Genomic DNA, 23,464 nt, shown 5'->3' on the forward strand with positions numbered 1-23,464 from the left:
TTCGAACAACGCGCAAGTATTACGGAGGTGTTTCGGGAACTGAAATGGGAATCCCTGGAAGGAAAGCGACGTTCTTTAAGAGGAACACAACTGAGAAAATTTAACGAAACGGCATTTGAAACAGAAATATCGTGCTGTCACCAAGGTAAAGACGACGAACATAACATACGAAAAATTATGGCTCATGCGGAGACCTAAAGACAGTCGATTTTCCCTCGCTACATTTGCGAGTGGAATAGGAAAGGAAACGATTAGTAGTGGTACGTGGTGCCCGGAACCTTATGCCATAAGGTGACTTGCCGAGTATGTATGTAGATGTAGAGATAAAAGGATATGGTACGACCCAAAGCAGCGCTTCATCAACTTTTCCATTAGCCCTACTTCCCGCACAGGTGTAAAAAACCAGGCCTGACCTCCCGGTCTGTATGTCACTGATTGGTTCTTGGTACTGAAACGCTGTCAGTTCCTTCTCCTGAGTGTCTACGGTCAGCAAGCGAGCCAGCTGTCCTATTTCTTCAGTCCTGGTGATGAGAAGTTTTGCATAGTCATCCTCTGCATCGTCCAGCTGAAACGGGAACAGTTGCATCCATTGTCGTTTCGGCCTTGCGATCGTTGAGTCCAGTGTACGACGATGATCTTGAGACCACAAGTTAACTATAATCGCCTGCAATTGACTGGCGTCAATAGGACTGCTCTGATGGTTGACACTTTGCAGCGTAATAGTCGACTTCTTTCTGTGCAGTAACGCACAAACTGTCCAGGGTGGCCACGATGAGAACAGACTGCAGTGTTGCCCTCAATATCCTCTAAATGTCTGTTCTTCTGGCGGACGTGTTACTTGTTGGATGAGTCCGTTGTACCAGCATTGGTCGGATGGTGGATTGTCGTTTGACGATGGCGACCTAAGTCCGAGTCTTTATTTTTTTGCCTTAGTTTCTAAATCGGGAAACAGTTTTTTACAAAATATTTTGATTTTACTTACGGTGTATTATGTCACGTTTTCGCTCATGAGGGACGTCATCTGCTTGCACGCTTTAGAGGTATTCCTCCGTTTCGCACTGTTGATTCTGGATTAAAGCCACATTGCTTTGAAGAACTATCAATTTCTTGATGTGGGACACAGCATGTTGAAGTACCAATGCCAACTGCTAGTTTTCCGCCGGCCGGAGAGGCCGTGCGGTTCTAGGCGCTACAGTCTGGAGCCGAGCGACCGCTACGGTCGCAGGTTCGAATCCTGCCTCGGGCATGGATCTGTGTGATGTCCTTAGGTTAGTTAGGTTTAATTAGTTCTATGTTCTAGGCGACTGATGACCTCAGAAGTTAAGTCGCATAGTGCTCAGAGCCATTTGAACCATTTTTGCTAGTTTTCCGCTTGTTCCAAAACTTTTCTCTTCCTCTGCGATTCGTCATTTTAGTGGTATGCTGTTTAATGGTTTTACTATGTATTTTTTTGTGTGTAAGAGAAATGAAGGTGTAGTAATGAAGTTGAAGATCTAAATGTTGAGTAGTGGGAGAGGGGATGGGTGTAGACGGGGTGGGGGGAGGGGAAATATGATTGAACAGTGATTGAGAATTAGTGGAACAAATAGTGAAGTGGGCGTAACGGGTGAGGAGCAGGAGGTGAAATAAAAAGGAGGCAGGGAGAGGTAGAGAGAGAAGGAAGAAAGAGAAAGGAAAATACGTTTTGCGTGATTTTTTCGGCAGTGTTATATAGTGTCTGGCTTCCAATACTTCCTGTATCAGTCCTTTATAGTATGGGTCCAAGACTAACTAGCAATACTCATGATTCGGTTGAAAAAGGGTTTTCTAAACTACCTCCTTCGTATATGTTGACTCTGCTACCGGTCATCACTATCAGTTATCTGCTATATTACCAGGTCCTTTGCCTGTTCATTTTCTGCGATCCATTGCTTCCTTCTGAAGGCTGCTGTATGTTGTACCGTCCATCATGTCATCCAGTATCTGGAATCTCTTCCTTCCTCGCTTCCTTTTCACTTCTACATAACCCTCTAAAACTGTTTTTATCAGTCCGTCATTCTTTCTTAATATATGCCCAATTCAGTTTCTTTTTCTTCTCTTTATTACATCTAGTAACTGTCTTTTCTCTCCCACTCTTCTCAGTACCTCTTCATTTTTTACTCTGTCCATCCAACTTATTCTTTCCATCTTCCGCCATGTCCAGATCTCAAAAGCCTCCAGCCTTTCTCTGTCTTTTTTCCTCATAGTCCATGTTTCAGCGCCATATAGAAAACACAAGATATTTTATGAGTCTCTTTCTGAGTTCTCTGTCCAGACCGCTGCAGAAAATTCTCCTTTTCTTATAAAGCGCCTCTTTTGCCATTGCTATCCTTGTTTTAATTTCTGTGCTGCACTTCCAGTCGGTGTCTATCCTGCTTCCAAGATGCTTAAAATTTTGTACCTGTTCTAGTATTTCTCCATTCAGCATAATTTTTATTTCCTTATTTCCTCCTAGTGCCAATACTTTTGTTTTATCTGTCTTAATTTTTATTCCATATTTTTTTCCGTTAGTTGCAATGGTGTCCACCAAATCCTGTAATTATTTTTCCCCTGTGGCTAGAAGGACCATGTCATCAGCAAATCTCAAACACCCTACTCTTCTTCCTCCAATTTCTGCTCCTTTGTCATCTAATGAGCATTGGTCAATCATATTTTCCAAGTAGAGGTTGAAAGAGTAGGTGATAAACAGCATCCTTGTCTTACTCCTTTTCCTAGTCTGATCCAGTTTGTACTTTCTCCTCTCACTTTAACTGAAACTTTTTGATTAAGATATAATGAGTTTATAAGTCTTCTGGTTTTCCAGTCCACTCTCTTTCCCCTCATTATAGTTGCCAGCTTGTCCCAAACCACATTGTCAAATGCCTTTTCTAGATCGATGAAGCACATATATAGGTCTCTTCCTTTTTCAATAAACCTTTCTCCCAAGATTCGTAGGAGCCCTATTGCATCTCTGGTGACCGTATTCCGTCTAAAGCCAAACTGCTCCTCGCCAAGATTCTCCTCCATTACTTTTTCAAGTCTTTTATTAATTATTCTTAACATCACTGTGGCTGCATGTGAAATGAGGCTGATTGTCCTACTACCGGTATCCAACGTAATTTAGATCTCTCAAGGCGATCACTGCAAGTGCACGTTCTGCTAAAGAGCCGACATATCAGTTAAAACGAAAAAATTAAAGTGCTAATTTAAAAAGCATAAAGATTTTCACGTCGAACTTTGCAATAATATGAAGTGTTTACATCTCTTTCTTCCTTATCAAACCATTAAACGTGTTCCTTTCATGTTTATCTCCTTGTATCGGAGCAGTTCATGAAAGATAGTTTTTCCCCACGAGGTTTCGAAACTGTGATGTGAATCATTCTCTGTGCATATGTGACGAGATAAATGTAAATCTAAATAGTATAGACTCGTGATGCAGCGTGAGATAAGACGATGGGTATTTAATGGGGGAACGCCTTGAGCTGGTGCAGGCACTCACTAGATAGCGACGATGGCCGGCGGAGCTCTTCCTCAGGCGCTGGTGCTGCTGCTGGTGGTGATCGGCGCAACCACGGCGGCACCCGCTGCGGGTGTACCTCTCGCCCATAACGAGGACGAAGACTTGGACACAGTAAGTCCACGATTCGCAACCATTTCTCGACTTCTGTTGGATAGAGGTCCCTTCCAGACTTCTCCACATGTACGATATTTGGCTTCAGGCAAGTACAGATTTCCTATCTCTTTCCTAACGTTACTGATCCTCTTTTATTCAGTCGTGCTCATGATTGTTTTTTATCATAAGGAATACAGCAACCAAAAAAAAAAAAACAAGTTTCGCTACCCATCAAAACATGCTACATTGAATAATGTTAATAATGTGTTGCTGTTCATTCATATTTTGTTGAATGTCTCGTTCACATGACCATTAAGGAGCCCACTACTTTCGCACAATGTGTTACATAGTCCAGTCACATTAATGAGACCGCCGTATATGTTCGAACCCAATGTGCTATAACCTCCCACAGATAGCTGGTGGGAGCACTAGCAGTGGAAATTTCACATACCACTACCGCAACTTGAGATCCACTGAGTGGCGACATCTACATCTACATCTACATCCATACTCCGCAAGCCACCTGACGGTGTGTGTCGGAGGGTACTTTAAGTACCTCTACCGGTTCTCCCTTCTATTCCAGTCTCCTATTGTTCGTGGAAAGAAAGATTTTCGGTCTGCCTCTGTGTGGGCTCTAATCTCTCTGATTTTATCCTCATGGTCTCTTCGCGAGATATACGTAGGAGGGAGGAATATATTGCTTGACTCCTCGGTGAAGGTCTTTTCTCGAAAATTCAACAAAAGCCCGTACCGAGCTACAGAGCGTCTCTCCTGCAGAGTCTTCCACTGGAGTTTATCTATCATCTCCGTAACGCTTTCGCGATTACTAAATGATCCTGTAACTAAGCGCGCTGCTCTCCGTTGGATCTTCTCTATCTCTTCTATCAACCCTATCTGGTACAGATCCCACACTGGTGAGCAATATTCAAGCAGTGGGCGAACAAGGGTACTGTAACCTACTTGGCCGCGCGGGATTAGCCGAGCGGTCTATGGCGCTGCAGTCATGGATTGTGCGGCTGGTCCCGGCGGAGGTTCGAGTCCTCCCTCGGGCATGGGTGCGTGTGTTTGTCCTTAGTATAATTTAGGTTAAGTAGTGTGTAAGCTTAGGGACTGATGACCTTAGCAGTTAAGTCCCATAAGATTTCACACACATTTTTTTGTAACCTACTTCCTTTGTTTTCGGATTGCATTTCCTTAGGATTCTTCCAATGAATCTCAGTTCGGTATCTGCTTTACCGACGATCAACTTTATTTAATCATTCCATTTTAAATCACTCCTAATGCCTACTCCCAGAGAATTTATGGAATTAACTGCTTCCAGTTGATGACCTGCTACATTGTAGCTAAATGATAAAGGATCTTTCTTTCTATGTATTCGCAGCACATTACACTTGTCTACATTGAGATTCAATTGCCATTCCCTGCACCATGCGTCAATTCGTTGGAGATCCTCCTGCATTTCAGTACAATTTTCCATTGTTACAACCTCTCGGCATACTACAGCATCATCCGCAAAAAGCCTCAGTGAACTTCCAATGTTACCCACAAGGTCATTTACGTATATTGTGAATAGCAACGATCCTACGACACTCTCCTGCGGCACACCTGAAATCACACTTACTTCGAAAGACTTCTCTCCATTGAGAATGACATGCTGCGTTCTGTTATCTAGGAACTCTTCAATCCAATCACAAAGTTGCTCTGATAATCCATATGCTCTTACTTTGTTCATTAAACGACTGTGGGGAACTTTATCGAACGCCTTGCGGAAGTCAAGAAATACGGCATCTACCTGGGAATCCGTGTCTATGGCCCTCTGAGTCTCGTGAACGAATAGCGCGAATCACGTTTTGTGCTCCAGCAGACAGATGTTGGCTTGGATGGTGTGAAACGTCTGAAAGCAAAGGTTCCAGGCCCGAGGAGAGAGTGTCATGGTCTGGGGAATGTTTTCATAGCATTCCTTGGGTAATTTCGTTAATCTGGAAGGCATAATGGATCAACACAAGAATGCCTCTATCTTTTGGGACCAAGTTCACGATAGCATCTACCACAGGGTGGTTCGGAGAGGACCAAGACAAGTTTATCGTAATCCTCCGGCCACAAAATCCCCCGGATTTAAAGTTAATTGAGAATCAGTGTGACCACCGCGATCGGGTACTTCGTGCGATTGATCCTCAACCGCTGGCCACAGCACTGGAGTCGGCATTGCTCCAAATCACTGTCGGTACCTTCCAGAACCTCACTGACTCTCTTCCAGCACGTCTCGCAGCAGTTCACGCTGCAATAAGTGATATACAGCCTTTTGACAGGTTATCACATTAATGTGACTGCACAGTGTACTTTAATAAAATCTTTATTAATAGCTCTAGAGTAACTGTGCACTGAATGAATGGCATTATGCTAAATAATGCACACGTCATTGCTACTGTTTCCATTTGATTCTCAGCAAAGCGAGAAAAGCAGAACTGAAAGTGGAATCAGGAACGGACGTTGTTGTTGTTCTGGTCTTCAGTCCCGAGACTGGTTTGATGCAGCTCTCCATGCTACTCTATCCTGTGCAAGCTTCTTCATCTCCCAGTACCTTCTGCAACCTACATCCTTCTGAATCTGCTTAGTGTATTCACCACTTGGTCTCCACGCTGCCCTCCAATACTAAATTGGTGATCCCTTGATGCCTCAGAACATGTCCTACCACCCGATCCCTTCTTCTTGTCAAGTTGTGCCACAAACTCCTCTTCTCCCCAATCCTATTCAATACCTCCTCATTAGGTATGTGATATACCCATCTAATCTTCAGCATTCTTCTGTAGCACCACATTTCGAAAGCTTCTATTCTCTTCTTGTCCAAACTATTTATCATCCACGTTTCACTTCCATACATGGCTACACTCCATACAAATACTTTCAGAAACGACTTCCTGACACTTAAATCTATTCTCGATGTTAACAAATTTCTCTTCTTCAGAAACGATTTCCTTGCCATTGCCAGTCTACATTTTATATCCTCTCTACTTCGACCATCATCATTTATTTTGCTCCCCAAATAGCAAAACTCCTTTCCTACTTTAAGTGTCTCATTTCCTAATCTAATTCCCTCAGCATCACCAGACATAATTCGACTACATTCCATTATTCTCGTTTTGCTTTTGTTGATGTTCATCTTATATCCACCTTTCAAGACACTGTCCATTCCGTTCAACTGCTCTTCCAAGTCCTTTGCTGTCTCTGACAAAATTACAATGTCATCGGCGAACCTGAAAGTTGTACGTCGTCAAAACGATTCTCAGCAGTTCTGAAGTCATCTTTCGAATCCTTATAAAGGACAAACTAAAAAGAGACAACGACCTGGATTGTCTTGATAAACTAAATAAAATTTCCAAAACTACGCTTTCACTGTGTCTGGAAAAATAAAGCTTGCAATTAGTGTGTACTTCCAGTTTTTACTTACGGCAGTGAGACATGAACTGTTGATGCTGTTAATTACAAACTGTTGCTTGTCACCGTAAGGTAAAATAAGCGGGTGGTTCAGAAAACTTGTGATTTGCACTATGCTATGTTAGTATACTACCAAGTGAAGTTTCAAACGCTGCACTGAAGCTGTTGCACATCATAGATAAGATGTGGATTTCCAAAGATGACGTAATTAGGCGATATGCTGTGGTTTATCGGAGCAAAGCGTCAAGGACTAACGGTTGTGATAAGTGTGACTGATTACGTAGATGATGATGAAATAGTGATAATCTGCGCCGTCATTTCTCGCATTACGAACTACTTACTTCTTGAAATCTAAAGAATGATATCTTCACGTCTCTTACAAAGTGACTATCAGACCTGTTTATCACAGATTTTGGTGAGTTTAAAGAATGTTTTAGAGGAACCTCTACAGAGTACCTGCCTAGCTGCTTTTCATGCGATGGCCCTAGTTTCCGAGAAAACCGAAGTTCTATGCGTTCCTCCTATACCAGTAGTATTAAATACGTTTCGACCGACCGAGTGTAGAGTCTGGGCTAAGATCCATGCCTGCCTGCCACGTTGGTGGAATGGGTTCAAACCAAGCCACTGTACTTTTTTTTTTCAATTTCCCGAAAAGAGTATTATCAAATAATATATGTCATGCAAAATTATTCAAAAATAGTCATTTTCACCCTAGTAATTCCATTAATAAATAAATTATTACAGCTAACTTTCTACATTATCTGATCAAAAGTATCCGGACACCTGGCTGAAAATGACTTACCAGTTCGTGGCGCCCTCCATAGGTAATGCTGGAATTCAGTATGATGTTGGCCCACCCTTAGCGTTGATGACAGCTTCCACTCTCGTAGGTGTACGTTCAATCAGGTGCTGGAAGGTTTCTTGGGGAATGGCAGCCCATTCTTCACGGAGCGCTGCACTGAGGAGAGGTATCGATGCCGGTCGGTGAGGCCTGGCACTAAGTCGACGTTCCAAAACATTCCAAAGGTGTTCTATGTGATTCAGGTCAGGACTCTGCGCAGGTCAGTCCATTATGGGGATGTTATTGTCTTGTAACCACTCCGCCACAATCCGTGCATTATGAACAGGTGCTCGACCGTGTTGAAAGATGCAATTGCCATCCCCGAATTGCTTTACAATATTGGGAAGCAAGAAGGTGCTTAAAACATCAATGTATACCTATGCTGTGATAAAGCCACGCAAAACAACAAGGGGTGCAAGCCCCCTCCATGAAAAACACCACCACACCATAACACCACCACCTCCGAATTTTACTGTTGGCACAACACACGCTGGCAGATGACGTTCACCTGGCATTCGCTATACCTACACACTGCCATCGGATCGCCACGTTGTGTACCGTGATTCGTCACTTCACACAACTTTTTCCACTGTTCAATCGTCCAGTGTTTACACACCTTACCCGAAGCGAGGCGTCGTTTGGCATTTATCGGCGTGATGTGTGGCTTATAAGCAGCCGTTCGACCATGAAATGCAAGTTTTCTCACCTCCTGCCTAACTGTCACAGTACTTGCAGTGGATCCTGATGCAGTTTGGAACTCCTGTGTGATGGTCTGGATAGATGTCTGCCTATTGCACGTTATGACGCTCTTCAACTGTCGGCGGTCTCTATCAGTCAACAGACGAGGTCGGCCTGTACGCTTTTGAGCTGTACGTGTCCCTTCACGTTTCCACTTGACTATCACATCAGAAACAGTGGACCTAGGGATGTTTAGGAATGTGGAAATCTGGCGTACAGATGAATGACGCAAGTGACATCCAGTCACCTGACCACGTTCGAAGTCCGTGAGTCCCGAGGAGCACCCCATTCTGCTCCGTCACGATGTCTAATGATTACTGAGGTCGCTGATATGGAGTACCTGGCAGTAGGTGGCAACACAATACATCTAATATGAAAAATGTATGTTTTTGGGCGTGTCCGAATACTTTTGATCACATAGTGTATGGATGTCTATTCAGTTTGTTACAGACTAAATTTCATAATAGTTTTACTAGCTATCACTTGCTGTACTAGAACAGAACTCCTGATGTTATTTGTCGCAAAAGCAACCGAAACATAAATTCTTAGAGCACCATGCACTTCAGGGAAATCTATTGCCTTGCAGGCACTCAGATTTTTCAGAAGCGATGTCAGAAAACACAGTTTGTTTAAATTTAAAAACTTCAATGCGAACGACGTGTATCTGAACATTCCTGTGAAAGGTACTGTACTAGAACAGAACTCCTGATGTTATTTGTCGCAAAAGCAACCGAAACATAAATTCTTAGAGCACCATGCACTTCAGGGAAATCTATTGCCTTGCAGGCACTCAGATTTTTCAGAAGCGATGTCAGAAAGCACAGTTTGTTTAAATTTAAAAACTTCAATGCGAACGACGTGTATCTGAACATTCCTGTGAAAGATGGTGTACTAAATTGATGCAGAATAAATTTTTATGGAATCTTCTCTCTTCTCTACTTATCTTCAGGAAGTCGGCAGCATTTTGAATTTTTTTCGTGAACATTTTAATTTGACTGTAAAGCTAACTTCGCAGGATGGGCAAAGTAGAGTACATTTGGGTGAGATAATTTTTACGATCCAGCTTGCTCGCTTGCCTTTCATTTACAAAGATTTGATCGTAAAACATCTAATCAGTCTGCCCTCCCCATGAATCAGTAATGCAAATTTACTTTTTTTGCCCCCTTTATGGAAGAATGACAGATTAAAAGTTTCGCATGTAGCACTTTCATATATTTCCCTGATTTCGTGAAGGTCAGAAATACATTTCTTTAATTTATGAGTCAAGCCGACAATCCTTTTCTGTTATAGTACTACCAAATTCCCCGGATAGTTCTTGCACCTTTCCTGACGCAGTTATAGTATACTGTGCTGTGAAGAAATGACTAATTGTGTTCGAATTAGATTTTGTTCATTGTTCCACAAGATATCTACAGTAGTGGAAATCAGTGTAAAGGCAGAGATATTTGTAGGAAAATTACGTTGTCTGTTGGAACACTTAGGCACAGTGTGCATGCAATAGTATGAGATCCAGTATACAGAAAAATTCCATCAAACGGTATCGCATTTGATGTCGTAGTACAGGCTATAACAAGACATCAACGAATCAAGTGGTAGAGGGTGGAACTAGCTATTAAGGCAGACGGCTCTGCGGTGTTAGTGTGTGCATACATGCCTGTACTACAGATAGGAAGTAGACATCGTTAGTGACAGGGCGTGTTGTGTACTTAAACCACGATTTTGACAATGCTACGCGGAACACTGTTATCATGTGACGAAAAAGTAAAAATCGGAGCGTACAACGAAATGGGATTCTTTAATCGTCAAATCGCCAAAATCTTGAACAATTCAAGTACACTGACTGATAATATCGTTATATTGGGCGCTTGATGTGGGTAGAACGGAAAATATGGGCAAAGTAGAAAGTTATCTGATGCAAGGAAATGGTTACTTTTGGGCAAAGTAAGGAACACAACGCGTTACTCCTTTCAACTTGTTGCTGTTTTACAGTTACCAGTGATTTCCAGACAGGTACGACAAATTTTGTCACTTGTCAGATATCTAGCATTCAAGACACGACAGCAGAAACCTGTTCCCTAATCTCCCTGAAACAGAGGAAGTTCATTTATGCGTACGATCTTGATTTCGCCACTCAGCAGAAAATGCTGAAGCTGGTGAAGCGATGCTCTCTGCAGATCTAAGTACAATACACGAATACTCCAAGAAGAGGAGATTAATACCAAATCCAGCGAAGACCAAAGTTGGCTGCTTTCATCTTAACAATTGAATGGCCAACGCAAAGCTATATGTCACCTTTAATTATATAGTTCTACACCATCGAGACGCAGTCAAGAAACGACTACAGAAACCTGCTCTAACAAGATAAACAGGGAGGATTGGAGTTTGCTGAAAAACATATGTCATGGACTTCAAATGGGATAAAGTGATCTTCAGTGACGAGAAGAAGCTTACTTTAGATGGGCTACATGGATTTCAATATTATTGGTTTGATATGAGAACGGAGCAGCAGGTAAGAATGAGCAGAAATTTTGGTGGCGGAATAGTTACGATTTTGGCAGCCTTCTGCGTTAAAGATAAAGCACGCATTGTCTGACTGAACACCATAATGAACTCTCAGATGTGTACTGAGAAGCTAGAGGCAGAACTGATTACAATACGTGAGGACCTAGGGGATGAAAGCCTGATGTTTGAAGAAGATAATGCATCTGTGCATGTTTCTGCAACAACTAAAAAATTAGTTTTAAGATAAAAATATCGGTGCATTGCCTTGGCCTGCACGTAGCCCGGATTTGAATCCCGTGATAAGCCTTCGGGGAATACTGCCAAGGCGCGTTTACTACAATAGAAGGCAATTTGAGGCTGTGTTTGAGATGAAAAAAGCGATGGGAGAAGAGTGGGCGACAATTTCACTGCAAGAACGACAACTCCCACCGAAATCAATGCCAAAGAGAATTTTTGAGGTGATAAGGAAGAACGGAGGTTGGAAAAAGTACAAACAATGCAATAATACAGGCTGGAGCAGATAAAAGTGACCCGGAGAACAGAGTTCCAGCATACAAAGAAACACAGCAGAGGAAAGAAATACAGTGCTAACCTGATTATAGCAGATGTTGAAAGGGACCAGCATTGATCTCTTGGCATTTTTAGGTAGTGCACAGCAAGTTACTGAAGGCGGATCGAAGTTGTACTGCTGAAATTGTTGCAGTCTTATCCGAAATGTTCAGCTGCACTTCTTGAAGACTATGAGGGTTGTTGCGATACACCTTAGTCTTGAGGGCTCTCCACACAAAGTATTTGCACGCTGACAGATCAGGTGACCTGTGTGGTCGGCTAGGGCAGCGACCAGTCTCACCTCTGCTAACTACTTTGTCAGGCGTAAAGATTGTGTAAATCTGCTCCAAGGTTCGGCCGGATGTATGGGCAGTTGTCCATCCTCTTGGAAGTAACTGTGGTGTCTTACTCTTCCGTCAATGCTGGCAAATATAGTTTCAAAACGTTGGCAATGTAACGCGCTGAAGTCAGCTTATGGTGAGGACAGATGGGACCAGCAAAACGGCGTGCAGATGCTGCACATCAAACCCCAACTTTTTGATCATGCAATGGCGTTCCGTGGAAGTTATGTGGATTCTCAACTGCCCAGAACTGTGATTCTATGAGTTGACATAACTACTGAGGTGAAACCAGGTTTCATCAGACATAATGAACGGATCCATGTCCAAGCCATTCATTGTTATCTCAGTAAACAGCTACTCACAAAACTGGAGGAGCTGAGAAGCATCTACTGGTTTTAGTGCATGAACAACAGACACTCGATGGGGAATCTTGTGCAGGTCCAAACGGAGTACACGTGTGCATGATCGACGTGATATGCCGGCCTCTTGCCAAAGGCGTCGTGTTGATTTGGTATGACACTGAAGCATTTACTAGTGAACTGCAGCCAAATTTTCTGGTGTACGGGCACGCTTCGGTATTTTTTTTTTTTTTTTTTACATGTTCAAAACAGATAATGTCGGACACCATTGTCGGACTAAGCTCTGCATGGCACTCTTTCCTGGCATTTTGGCACCTCTAAATTTCTCAGCAAACAACTGACCATACCGTTTCCGCGACGTTGTCCACAACGAACGCTCACTGCTCCGTTGTGAGTGCCATCGTACCCTTTGCACTGCTCCACTGACACACACAGCCCACCTGCGTCCTTAACCGGTGAGCATCACGTGCTGGGTGTAGGCCTACACGTTGTGTGCGCGTCACAGTATGTAGTTATATGCATACATTCACAACCAATTGTGTGCACTCGTCTGGACGACTTTCATTTGCCCCACCCTGTACAACAGTTCACTAAGTGCCTCTATACCAATTTACATACAGAAAATCCAAATCTATTATTTTGTTAGTCGTGTTATGAAAGAAACTATATAATTCCGTCATGACTGTTTATGCCTTATACGTATCTACTACTTTCATAGCAAATCCGATACACATTGTTTCAGATATTGTAAATTACTTTCGTAAAATTCTTTCCTTTATACTGATTTCCACTACTGTGATGTATGTCGATTTGTACTGCCAGCCGGTTTGATCGATATTAATTACGTAATCGAGATTAAAATTATGGATGAATACTTTCGTTTGTGTCTGAAATGCTTTCGCAACTGCTAACACCTCATCCACCGTTGAGAAACCTTTGAACCTATCCAAACATTCGGAATTTTAACTACCAACCATAAACGGAATACACATGTCAGGAAAAATGTCTTTAATAATTGATTTATTAATAAAATTACTGCGGCAAATATAACTGATTTTGAATAATTTTGCGTGACGTTTACTGTTTAATGACATTCTGACCAATGAAATTCATAAAATATGGAGGAACACGGGAAACGTTTGAACCCACCGTCAGCGTGGTGCCTAGAAACCTTACCGCCTGCAACGTTACGAGTATAGAAGGTGGGCATAAAACTTCAATATCGTTTATCTCGGAAGCTGGGGGCTGTCACATGAAAATCCGCTAGCCGTACTCGTCCGACACGTCACTCTACAACATACGTAAGACTCATCAAAATCTGAGGTTAGCGGGTCTGATGGGCCCTTTTTAGATCGAAGTATTCACGTCTTTTCAAACTGATTATTCTTAAGCATAACGTTTTCAGCTATATTTGTTTCCTTCAATTAAGAGCCACAATAAAGTGTTTGCGTAAGATCTAATTTCACACTATATCGCACAAACTCTGTAACATTTCGGCATTGTCAGTAGTTAACAGCAGGTATTCTTCTATACAAAAAATGTAACATATGTATAACTTCCGTATAACTTATTTTGTAAAAATGCAGCACACTGCTTGGCAGATTTGGCTGCCGAATAATGTGGTGAAATGAGGTGGTGTCTTTTTGTTGTTTATTTTTGATACTATGGTCACCGTTGTCAGCAAACAAGACTTTCTGAAACACTATGGCCATTAAAGTTAAACTGTTGAGATCTTCTAGAGACACAGCACTATACACTCTTTTAGTTTTCCAACAAAATGTAGTTCTTTCCAAGTCCAGTATCAAGAGTTATAAAATGACTTTTATCTTAATAATATAAATATTTATATATGTGTTTGGAGAGGGAGAGACTGACTTTTTATTAAGATTTTCACTTTAAGTCGTAACTGGTACCTGAATTTTGGTTGCCGCCTCCTTGAATGATCAGCTTCTGCACCAGTTGGTGACGTATTATAATTTGGAGGAAGTTATTGTTCTTTCAGATTTAAAATACGCGGCTGTTAGTTACTTGGTCGTATTGCGCGTAGCTTTGAGCCCAAGTTTTCGTAGCTTTTCATACCCAAAGGACCACTGTTGTAAGTAAATAAGATAAACAGCAATCTGCATTTCGTGAGAAAAGGAGATTGCTTAGCACACAAACTTCCTTCAAACTACACGTCCTGCTGCATCAAAATTGGTCAGTGGAGTTCAGCACCATACTGTTATACAAGAACATAATTCAGTTACTGCAATTAAGAAACTATGAGAGGTTGTTACTTATTGAATGAAAACCATAGAGAACGTATTTTTCCTTTCCTGTATTTTAGTGAACTTTGTACACTGTCACCTCCTTTTCCAAAAAACAAGGTATTTCTATTCTTCACTTACAGAAAATTTGTATACATCAATGTCTGGCAACTACTACACATACTTTACTCGGTTTTATCACTGAAATAGCAATTTTCATTAAATTTATGAATACGTTCTGAGCGACGGCCTAGCAACACGTCCTCTTTCCACGAGATACAGTTTAACAGTCCTCTGTTTTTTAATAAATCAATTGTCTTTTTTCTTTTGGAGTCCATACTCAAAGATTCACAACTACTATCGTTGGGGGGATTGCGCGCTAAGGAGTTTGTTGCTGTCCAGCTGGACTTCACTTCACTTCAAGTATTTTTTGAATCAAATTTACATTTACGGCATTTACATACTTACTGAGCTTCTCAGAATAAAATCAAGCACAAATTAGTTTAAAAAAAAAGGGCAATGAGGCTCACATAACATTACAGAGTACCTCCTACATTACACGAAATACAGTCTGTGGTAACGTTCCCGACGTAATTAGTTATTGGATTCTATGCTGCACGTAATTAAAATCAAATCTTAGGGTGGTCAGACGCAAACGAAATTTCGAGCTTAACTATCGTAGCTAGTGTAGCCACTGAAATACACTAGTACCTAAAATTTAAAGCAAGATTAAAAGGACACCGAAAGGGTGACAGAACAGGCTAAAGCGCAATCAATAAATAATGGCTGAAAGATTTACTTACGACATTTTTGAGACTAAAGACATATTTTTAAAACAAAGTAACAGGACAAATGACAGTATTTGTCTCGGAAGTAACCACTGACCTTGTTTCATTATTTAACGAACAAAAGTGACGACTAGTTTCGATCAATTTAGTTCATTTTCCAGATTGAACAGTAAAGTAAAAGACAGTTGCAATTACCAGCGTCAGCTGACGTGAGTCGTTGCACCTCATTAAAGAAAGTAACAAGGATAGCAGCTGTTATAGTGGTGTGCAAGTAAGTGTTGGTGGTCGGCGATATGCAGCGGAAAAGGGCAGCATGCCGCGTGACGCCCCAGCCAGAAGCGTCATTCTGATGCGTTTGTCTGTAGCACGTGTTTTGGAGTGTGCGTAGAAGACTTAGCGTTGATTTTAGTGTTAGTTTAGGTACAGTGAAGGAGTTTAATCGCTGCAGTGTTCATTTCGAGCGGTATAAAGTAAAATCATTATTTAAATAAAAATCTGTTTTAATATAATACGTTTTTAAATCGGATTAAAATGTACAAAATCATTTCTGCTAGCCCCATACAGATTTCTAACACCATACAGACACTTCTGAAAATTAGTGACTGTGAATTTTTAATAGTTATGAAATTGCTTGCAAGAATTATAGCGAAAAACGTGGGGCACATGTAATACACAACTGAAGCTTGAACAGTTCACCTCTTATCTACTGCTTGCACCCCATATTTTTCGTTCTAAATCTTACAAATAGTTTTATAGCTATTAAAATTTCACAATCAAAAATTTTCAGAACTGTCTGTATGGGGCTAGGAGTAATTATTTTACACTTTTAAGTCCAATCAAAAACTGTATTACATTAAAAATTTATTTTTATTTAAATAATTATTTTCCGCTCTTTAGTCTTAAATGTGTGAAATTTCTCAGTCGTTTTTAAACATTTTGATGAGATTATATTTTTTTTATTTCTCAACTGCCTTGCTGTAGTGCTAACACCAGTTCCCGTCAGATCACCGAAGTTCAGTGCTGTTGTTCTTGTCTAGCACGTGGATGGGTGATCGTATGGGTCTGCTAAGGTCTGTTGGCACTTGTGAGAACTACTTAAACCTAACTAACCTAAGGACATCACACACATCCATTCCCGAGGCAGGATTCGAACCTGCGACCGTAGCGGTCACGCGGTTCCAGACTGCAGCGCCTAGAACCGCTCGGCCACTCCGGCCGGCTCAGGTGTTACCAACCCTTTTCACCACCACCATCCCTACCAATAAAACAGTCAATAAAGCGAGTTAAAATTGCATTTTCAGCCAGTTCTGGGCTATGTTTAAAATTTCAAGTCTCTATCTCATCGGGAAATTAGTTTCAAATCAACTCCAAAATTTGTACCGAAAATACCGACAGAAAGACAAGAAAGCGACTGAAGAAAAAGTTGTTTAAAATATACATGTTGCGTTAACAAAGGACAATGATAGTTCTCCACAGCACATAAATTTTTCTGTAGAGAGTCAGAAATAGTAGTTGTAGGTACTTCTGGCGTTCACACCAGCGTTGCCAATTACAAGGGTAGGTAACAGTCAGAGCATGTGGTGCGGGACCCGCAAAGTATTTGTCCATCGCTGTATGCAGGTTGCATCACTGGCAGTGATGTGGCATGTTCTCGATTGATGACATGGTTCAGCAAGATTACTGAATGCCTATTACATTCCTTAGTACGAAATTAATGGAAGTCTGGAGGGTCTTTAGTGACGTCTGCGAAACTGCGTTGCGCCTCACAATTGCATTTCAGACATACGTGATAGCATTAAGGTCCGGAGGATTCGCCGAGCAATCCAAGTGTTCTCTGCCTCGTGATGACTGGGTGTTGTGTGATGTCCTTAGGTTAGTTAGGTTTAAGTAGTTCTAAGTTCTAGGGGACTGATGACCATAGCTGTTAAGTCCCATAGTGCTCAGAGCCATTTTTTTAATCCAAGTGAAGAATAGTTTCACAGGCGTAAAATTTATCTACTAGACAATTATCGTACATGTAGAGCAGGGCTAGGCCAACTGCAGCGTCAGATTTTGTGAAAATAACTGATCTTTATACGTCGCGTCATTTACACTACCCCTATAATCATCGTGATGCTTCACCAGATCAGCACCCCATCACCACGATCAAGTTAATCTCTTTCAAAGATGTTTCTACGACTGCACTGGCTGCCACCTTCCCTCTAGCCAAAAGTCAAAGAGTATCGTTTTGGAACTATGTTGACTCCACGATGAACGAATCTATCTACATACAGCCGCAAACAGAACCCATACTACTGGACATCTGCTATACAGGCCATCTGCTATGAGCCCTCGATACACAGTTTAACGGGACGCTGCAACTGCTGAGACCGTTGTAGGCGCTCAGTTGTTTACCGTGCGGATATGGTTCGGATAAGGCCAGATATCGCTCTTATCATCGAGTGATTACACATGGTCGACCTTCTACTGACCTACGACGACTACTCATATCTAGGAACGTGGCAAAGTTTTTAAATTGCACTGTGTAGAATGCTCAACGCTTCCAAGATTACAACCTGTGTTTAGCTTCAGATATTGTAGAATGTAGGCCCCAAATACCGCATTAGAGTCTCTTTTAGCATATGACGACAAGACCTTATTGACGGCATGCCTTATTTTCACATTTTACACCATTTTTTTCATAATCTTCGGTATGTATGTAACTAGGGTTTATAGATTATTTGTCGATAATTGTCATACCTGAATCTGGTGGTTAATGTTTCGAAAAAATTGTTGTGAATATTTATATTAATTGCTGGTCCCGGCAGAGGTTCGAGTCCTCCCTCGGGTATGGGTGTGTGTTTGTCCTTGGGATAATTTAGGCTAAGTAGTGAGTAAGCTTAGGGACTGTCCCATAAGATTTCACACACACACACACACACATATATATATATATATATATATATATATATATATATATATATATATATATATATATATATATATATATATATATATGCCAAAATAAATTATTTTATGGACATTTAGAAGACTTCACGGTTCCATTTAACAATATCAGCGCACATTCCGCTGCAGAGTGAAAATCTCATTCTGGAAACATCCCCCAGGCTATGGCCAAGCCGTGTCTCCGCAATATCCTTTCTTTCAGGAGTGCTGCTTCTGCTAGGTACGCAGGAGAACTTCTGTAAAGGTTGGAAGGTAGGAGACGAGGGACTGGCAGAAGTAAAGCTTTGAGGACAGGGCGTGAGTCGTGCTTAGGTAGCTCAGTTGGTGCCGGCACGGTAGCTCAGCGTGTTCGGTCAGAGGCCTGCCTGGCCTCTGCAATAAAAAAACTGAGTGATAAGATCAACAACGAACGTCAACAGATGTCATGTGACATCCGCTGCGACGGAATACAACGAACCATAACGAACAAGGAAAAAAAGTTGGTAGAGCACTTGCCCGCGAAAGGCAAGGTCCCGAATTCGAGTCTCGGTCCGGCACACAGTTTTAATTTGCCAGGAAATTTCATATTACTGCACACTCCGCTGCAAAGTGAAAATCTCATTCTGGAATATATAAACTGTTACTTTTTTTTTAAGGAACACACCGCCATTTGACTGTATTGACAATACAGTCAAATGACGGTGTGTTCATTTAACAAATATTGTAAGAGTGTTGCTCAGCAACATCAAAAAAATAAAACTGTTAATCATACTACGAAAACAGGTAAATAGTAATTCAATGCTTTTATTTGCTCTCATTTGTGTCCTTAATAGTGGCAATCAAATAGAAAGTTAATTAATTATCTCATATTTACGTAGTTCTACAACTGACATAATCAGATTTTCAGTTCTGTAGATGAAAGATACGTGCAACAACCGGAACTTGAAAATTGTTTTATTTTATTTATTGTTTTATCAAAATATTATGCGTTTTTAGTTGACTGCGCTCATACCTCACTGCGAGGTAACACGTACCTCATTTTAAAATACACTCCTGGAAATTGAAATAAGAACACCGTGAATTCATTGTCCCAGGAAGGGGAAACTTTATTGACACATTCCTGGGGTCAGATACATCACATGATCACACTGACAGAACCACAGGCACATAGACACAGGCAACAGAGCATGCACAATGTCGGCACTAGTACAGTGTATATCCACCTTTCGCAGCAATGCAGGCTGCTATTCTCCCATGGAGACGATCGTAGAGATGCTGGATGTAGTCCTGTGGAACGGCTTGCCATGCCATTTCCACCTGGCGCCTCAGTTGGACCAGCGTTCGTGCTGGACGTGCAGACCGCGTGAGACGACGCTTCATCCAGTCCCAAACATGCTCAATGGGGGACAGATCCGGAGATCTTGCTGGCCAGGGTAGTTGACTTACACCTTCTAGAGCACGTTGGGTGGCACGGGATACATGCGGACGTGCATTGTCCTGTTGGAACAGCAAGTTCCCTTGCCGGTCTAGGAATGGTAGAACGATGGGTTCGATGACGGTTTGGATGTACCGTACTCTATTCAGCGTCCCCTCGACGATCACCAGTGGTGTACGGCCAGTGTAGGAGATCGCTCCCCACACCATGATGCCGGGTGTTGGCCCTGTGTGCCTCGGTCGTATGCAGTCCTGATTGTGGCGCTCACCTGCACGGCGCCAAACACGCATACGACCATCATTGGCACCAAGGCAGAAGCGACTCTCATCGCTGAAGACGACACGTCTCCATTCGTCCCTCCATTCACGCCTGTCGCGACACCACTGGAGGCGGGCTGCACGATGTTGGGGCGTGAGCGGAAGACGGCCTAACGGTGTTCGGGACCGTAGCCCAGCTTCATGGAGACGGTTGCGAATGGTCCTCGCCGATACCCCAGGAGCAACAGTGTCCCTAATTTGCTGGGAAGTGGCGGTGCGGTCCCCTACGGCACTGCGTAGGATCCTACGGTCTTGGCGTGCATCCGTGCGTCGCTGCGGTCCGGTCCCAGGTCGACGGGCACGTGCACCTTCCGCCGACCACTGGCGACAACATCGATGTACTGTGGAGACCTCACGCCCCACGTGTTGAGCAATTCGGCGGTACGTCCACCCGGCCTCCCGCATGCCCACTATACGCCCTCGCTCAAAGTCCGTCAACTGCACATACGGTTTACGTCCACGCTGTCGCGGCATGCTACCAGTGTTAAAGACTGCGATGGAGCTCCGTATGCCACGGCAAACTGGCTGACACTGACGGCGGCGGTGCACAAATGCTGCGCAGCTAGCGCCATTCGACGGCCAACACCGCGGTTCCTGGTGTGTCCGCTGTGCCGTGCGTGTGATCATTGCTTGTACAGCCCTCTCGCAGTGTCCGGAGCAAGTATGGTGGGTCTGACACACCGGTGTCAATGTGTTCTTTTTTCCATTTCCAGGAGTGTAATTCTTAGTGATCTCATTTCCAAAGCAGGCATGTAATTGATGGTGGCGAGTAATAGAAACCAGATATTTGAAGAAACTTGTTGAACTACGAAGTGAAAATTTCATAGCATATTTCTTCGTGAAGAAATCCAAAGATGATACAAACATAAGTTTACCACTGCATCAGTTCCACCCACTCCTTCGAACAAATTCGAAAAATTGAATCGTATTAAGTTGGAGCCTATAACACTGGAAAGTCAGCTACTTTTCAGAACTCAAATACAGAGAACACAATCACACATTAATGTCAAGTTATAAACTGAAACAATGGACATTTTTATAATTGTTATCAGTTTTTCAGAGTAAGTGCCAACCAAGTGTCAGGAAACATTCTGTATCACTAAAGCATCTTTATGAAATGTTTTCCTGAGAACAAAATGTGTAACACAAATATTAGCCAGGCAAAGTTGCATGTAGTTTCAAATCTCGAAGTCCGGTACAGTATCGAAAAAGGTTCTAGTCTAGTATAACAGCGCGAAGACACAGTCAATGCCTTCACTGTATAACGTAGTAATGTTTGTCCTGTCTAGTGGAAATATTCTTTAATGAATATAATTTTTGTAATTAGTACAAGTAAAATTAAAGTTAGTCTTTGGCAAAAATTCTCCTCCGAAGTGTAGGTCCTGTCACTTACAGAAAAGATCAGTAAATTTCGAAGGAAGACTGACCCACACCAGACAGAAACTTAATGCATCACATGTTATAAACTTTATTATTTTAATTCTCTCACATTTAATCAAGGTAAAAGGCATTCAGTGCTCTGATTTTGTAAAACCCTGTGTGTGTAAACGGATTTATCTGATTCAGAATTAATTGTGAAACAGGCACACACTTGGGACTCATTGACATATTTTCTGATGAGAATTGCAAAACTGAGACTACCAGTTGGCAAATTTATTCATTGTAGTGGAGTTGCTTATTAATGTCCCGTCTGACTCTGTGAAATGTATCGCAGCCTGACTGGATACGAACAGAGTGCAGGCACCACACGTCACTACCATGAATTCTTCAAAACTGGTTCAAATGGCTCTGATCACTATGGGACTTAACTTCAGAGGTCATCAGTCCCCTAGACTTAGAACTACTTAAACCTAACTAAGCTAAGGACATCACACACATTCATGCCCGAGGCAGGATTCGAACCTGCGACCACAGCAGCAGCGTGGTTCCGGACTGAAGCACCTGGAACCGCTCGGTCACAGCGGCCGGCCTGTTCACCTCCAATCTCTGCGATGTGCTTACTTTTCAAGTCCGTAAAAAGTTACTTGCTCTTTTTCACCTGCCGTCAAAAAAGCGACCACCAGTGCTATCAAAAGTTACTGCAACCCGCCAGAAAATGCGTAACATCAACATGTCAATGAACTGAATTTCCTCTCCTCTTCTCTAAACAGCTTCCCGCACTTATATTCTCCTGATGCCACTTCTATCACACCGATTGCTGCTCTCACAACCATAGCCTAGCCTCGTGAGGCCCTGAGAAATGCTAAAAAACTGTCCACGAGGCTAGTCGCTGACTTCGCAGCAACAAATGAATCTTTAGTAGATCAGAACTGTTTTGCCATGTTTTTTGGAAAGCTAGGAGATGTTTATCAGCTGAAACATTTCTCTTAACATGATCCTTGTGCCTACCACACATTGACAGATTCCCATCCATCAGAAAGAATCTTTTTCGTCCAAGCCATCCAGAGCAGGCCCATACTATAACTGCACAATAGCCAGCTCACTGCTTTGCAAAGGAGCTTTCTCCCTGACTAGGTAAGGTCGTTTTACCTGTAGCTCTCCACCCCTACAGTACTGTCAAAGGGTGCGCTCACTCGGCTCCCCGCGGATCGATTCGCTGAGCCTTGCAACAAGTCACCCGTCTCATTAACAGCACTTCTCACTTCCGAAACTCGCCTATAAAAGCAAACTGATGTACCCAGTACCATGTTAGATTAGAGAACGTTAAACAGAGGAAATTAAATCAGCTCGTGTAACCACTGTAATCGTATAAATCTCATTACACTAACTCAACGCCTCTCCAGTCACATTATTAAAAATACATAAATTGAAAGAGACTTGCCGAAATGTTTGTGGCTTTTCAGTTTAAATATCTCAATGGTAGTCTGTTAAATCACTAATGCAGATACTAGGAAATTTCTTTTACTCTATTTATATATGCACAAGACAATTACAGTGCCTCAACTGGAAAGCAGTTGTTTCAGATAGCGTAAGAAGTGCGAATCCGGATCATAATCGCACCAGCGATCAGAATTGCAAAGAGCCGTGACAAATGAGGGAAAAGTGAGCTTTTTCAGCATCTGCAGTCTGAAAGCAGAAAGTGGCTAAGAATTATAGCAAAACGTCGTATTCATCTCTTAATATAACTGCCATGGACGGCACGACTACAAAACAGAGATAAAGCAACAGAGTAGTACAGAAAGAACAATAATGTTGTTTATTATATAACTGCCATGGAGAGCACGACTACAAAACAGAGATAAAGCAACACAGTAGTACAGAAAGGAAGTACAAAATCGTAAATGATACGTTATACAGCAAAGGTAATGTTATCGAACAGAGTTACCAAAAATGGTTTTTGGAAATCCTGTTACCAAGGAATATTCAGTATATATCCAG

At 42.2% G+C, this 23,464-nt stretch overlaps 1 protein-coding gene across 1 annotated transcript in view; it reads left to right on the plus strand.

Annotated features, from left to right (window-relative positions):
- Positions 1-3,471: 3,471 nt before the first annotated feature.
- Positions 3,472-23,464, plus strand: part of LOC126199278 (lipase 3-like) — a 79,591-nt gene continuing 59,598 nt past the window's right edge. The window contains exon 1 of the mRNA XM_049936086.1: positions 3,472-3,628. Within this exon, the coding sequence (XP_049792043.1) occupies positions 3,509-3,628 (120 nt within the window). The 5' untranslated portion in view covers positions 3,472-3,508. The remainder of the gene's footprint in view (positions 3,629-23,464) is intronic.

Source organism: Schistocerca nitens, chromosome 8, assembly GCF_023898315.1.
Source record: "Schistocerca nitens isolate TAMUIC-IGC-003100 chromosome 8, iqSchNite1.1, whole genome shotgun sequence".
In the NCBI taxonomy this organism is placed as follows: domain Eukaryota; kingdom Metazoa; phylum Arthropoda; class Insecta; order Orthoptera; family Acrididae; genus Schistocerca; species Schistocerca nitens.